At 32.1% G+C, this 3255-nt stretch overlaps 1 protein-coding gene across 1 annotated transcript in view; it reads left to right on the top strand.

Moving 5' to 3' along the window:
• Positions 1-3255, top strand: part of LOC117109559 (neurogenic locus notch homolog protein 1-like) — a 29874-nt gene that overhangs the window by 15832 nt on the left and 10787 nt on the right. Inside the window, exons 34-38 of the mRNA XM_033251928.1 lie at positions 912-1025; positions 1375-1500; positions 1699-1818; positions 2315-2428; positions 3020-3142. Of these exons, the coding sequence (XP_033107819.1) occupies positions 912-1025; positions 1375-1500; positions 1699-1818; positions 2315-2428; positions 3020-3142 (597 nt within the window). The remainder of the gene's footprint in view (positions 1-911; positions 1026-1374; positions 1501-1698; positions 1819-2314; positions 2429-3019; positions 3143-3255) is intronic.

Here is a 3255-nt window from a genome sequence, read left to right as displayed (position 1 = left end):
ATGACGGTTTATGCCTCTCCGAGGGTTGCAACTACTGGTGTAAATGTCAAGCATGCTACTCAGGAGACCAATGTCAGAACTGTAAGCTACCAATATATTAGTACTAGTATGATATTGTATAAATTACGAGTCAGGTTAACATTTTGAACTTACTAGCTACCTTTCACTGTAACCTAAAAACCCTTTGCTGTAACTATTACTGTCTGTGTTACTCATGTTACTCTGGAAAAAAAATCAATGTAGGCTTACAGAATGTTAAAAAAAATGCATTTTAACTTATCAGTAATGGAAATACTTAGCTGTAGAAGAAGTTCCAAAAAATGAGTACTACCAATGATTTAATCTGGAAAAAATGGCTAACATTTTTATAACCAGTTAAAACTCGAATTAGCATATCTTTAAAGTTAATGTTAAAGTGTGTCTTCACATCATTACAAAACACTGCCAGCTGCAAAACCTTAGTACATCTGATGTATACCTACGTTGCAATTTTATATTCATTTTCTAAAAGAATTAACATACATTTTTTCTTATCAATAATAAGTGTATAATGGGTATATGCGTGACATTGCCTACTTGGTATTCAGGGAAAAAACGTGTAAAAATTGTACGACGTTAATTAAGTTATAGTAGTTGATTTTCTAATATTAATCAAAAATATTTTCATCTCAGACAATAATCCTTGTAATGGTGATTACTGCAACTGTCTCTTATACACATCTAGATGTGTATAAGAGACAGTATTTATATATACCACAATTAAGTTTCTTTGGACTTTTTTATCGTTTAAATATAATATTTTAATTATAATACATTATTATATTGTACTTAATAGGAAAGATCGCTTCCTTCCTACTTTAATTATTTTTAAAATTATTATTATTATTAATATTAATAATATTTTATTGCAGACAGTAGCCCCTGTGATAATAACTCTTGTGGTGCTTATGGTACATGTGTTGCAAACGGATGCGATTTTCAGTGTATCTGTCAACCTTGCTATACTGGAAGCTTATGTAAAACCTGTATGTATTACAACGCAATCTTACGTTCATTATAATAATTAGTTATTAATATCAGACCATATATTCAGATATTTGCCAAGTAGTTATTTACCTTAATTTCCACCATGTATGGGTCTTGTTTCCACCAATACCTAACCAATCAACATTTTTCAATAGAATAATTTGGCCTATTGATAAAGACTGGTATTGGTAATGATTAATATGCTAATCATTCACTAAATTGTTGTTTAAAATTTTCTATAGACTAATAATCGTTATTCGCTGGTTCAATTTAGAAGATTTTCTTTACGCCACTGAGTTTTACCTTTCTTCTCTAAATAATAATTATAATAACTTTATTTTTGACTAGATAACAATCCATGTGATGGAGTTTCTTGCAACGGAGGTCGCTGTGTTGAAATATCTACTGCAGTTGCATGCTCGTACCAATGCGTAGACTGTCCACTATACTTTTCAGGAAACGATTGTGACGAATGTAAGCATACAAGAAATTATAAACAGTTCAGATCTTTAAGTTAGTCGCGCTATAAATAAAATTGCCAAACTCATTTTATGGGTACACAAAGACGTAAAATATCTGCACTTGATAAATAACATCAAATATTATTGAAATTCTTTTTATATATACCTAAATAACAACTTTCCATGTTTTTGCCTCACACCTTTGTTTCAGTCATAGATCCATGTGAAACTTGGGACTGTAAGAATAATGGAGAATGCTACCTGATCCCTGTCACTGGACCTAGTTGTCAATGCCATGGTGATTGCTACTCTGGCCAATACTGTGAAATATGTGAGTCGCAAAATTTCTTACCATATATCATTGTTAAGCTGGAGACTAAAGTGGACGGCCAATATCCAACAAGCATCATCACTATAGGTGATAAGCATAGGTAACACGGATGTTTTTAAATACCTAGGAGTGTAGATGGACTTCAACAATATCTATGTAGGTGAAAGGAAATAGAACAGAGGATTGCCAGCGCATGGATAGCATTTTCAGAAAACAAATCACTTCTAAAAAATAGAAACATTGAGTAAATTTCTTGAATGCCCTTGTCCGATCCAGGCTTATATATGGCTGCCATGCCTGGCGACCTACGCAACCTGAACTCGGTAGAATTAACACAACTTATAGGATACCGGTACTTATACGGAATATGATTTACAATGGGTTCAAAAGAAAACACAAACAACTAAAAGAAAATAATGTATCGAATAAATTCCAACTCAACTTGATTATGCTAAAATGTTGACCATTTTTCTTTAATTTTGTGATACACGTTTAGATGATAATCCATGTGATCCTTCACCTTGCAAATATGACGGTTTATGCCTCTCCGAGGGTTGCAACTACTGGTGTAAATGTCAAGCATGCTACTCAGGAGACCAATGTCAGAACTGTAAGCTACCAATATATTAGTACTAGTATGATATTGTATAAATTACGAGTCAGGTTAACATTTTGAACTTACTAGCTACCTTTCACTGAAACCTAAAAACCCTTTGCTGTAACTATTACTGTCTGTGTTACTCATGTTACTCTGGAAAAAAAATCAATGTAGGCTTACAGAATGTTAAAAAAAATGCATTTTAACTTATCAGTAATGGAAATACTTAGCTGTAGAAGAAGTTCCAAAAAATGAGTACTACCAATGATTTAATCTGGAAAAAATGGCTAACATTTTTATAACCAGTTAAAACTCGAATTAGCATATCTTTAAAGTTAATGTTAAAGTGTGTCTTCACATCATTACAAAACACTGCCAGCTGCAAAACCTTAGTACATCTGATTTATACCTACGTTGCAATTTTATATTCATTTTCTAAAAGAATTAACATACATTTTTTCTTATCAATAATAAGTGTATAATGGGTATATGCGTGACATTGCCTACTTGGTATTCAGGGAAAAAACGTGTAAAAATTGTACGACGTTAATTAAGTTATAGTAGTTGATTTTCTAATATTAATCAAAAATATTTTCATCTCAGACAATAATCCTTGTAATGGTGATTACTGCAACGGGGGAACATGTACCGAAGTGTCAACAACAGATGTATGCACCTACGAATGTGCATGCCGATCGTGTTATTCCGGAAACAACTGCGAGACATGTAAGAAATTAAGATGTATAAAGATAATAATATACATAATTATAGATATATACCTGTACACGTATGGAGCTTTCGTAGATATGACTTATGAATTATACATGTATCTCCATACC

This window comes from Anneissia japonica, unplaced genomic scaffold, assembly GCF_011630105.1.
Source record: "Anneissia japonica isolate Jap-2015-1 unplaced genomic scaffold, ASM1163010v1 scaffold287829_len2072220_cov186, whole genome shotgun sequence".
Taxonomy (NCBI): domain Eukaryota; kingdom Metazoa; phylum Echinodermata; class Crinoidea; order Comatulida; family Comatulidae; genus Anneissia; species Anneissia japonica.
This window is presented reverse-complemented; position numbering and strand designations above follow the sequence as displayed.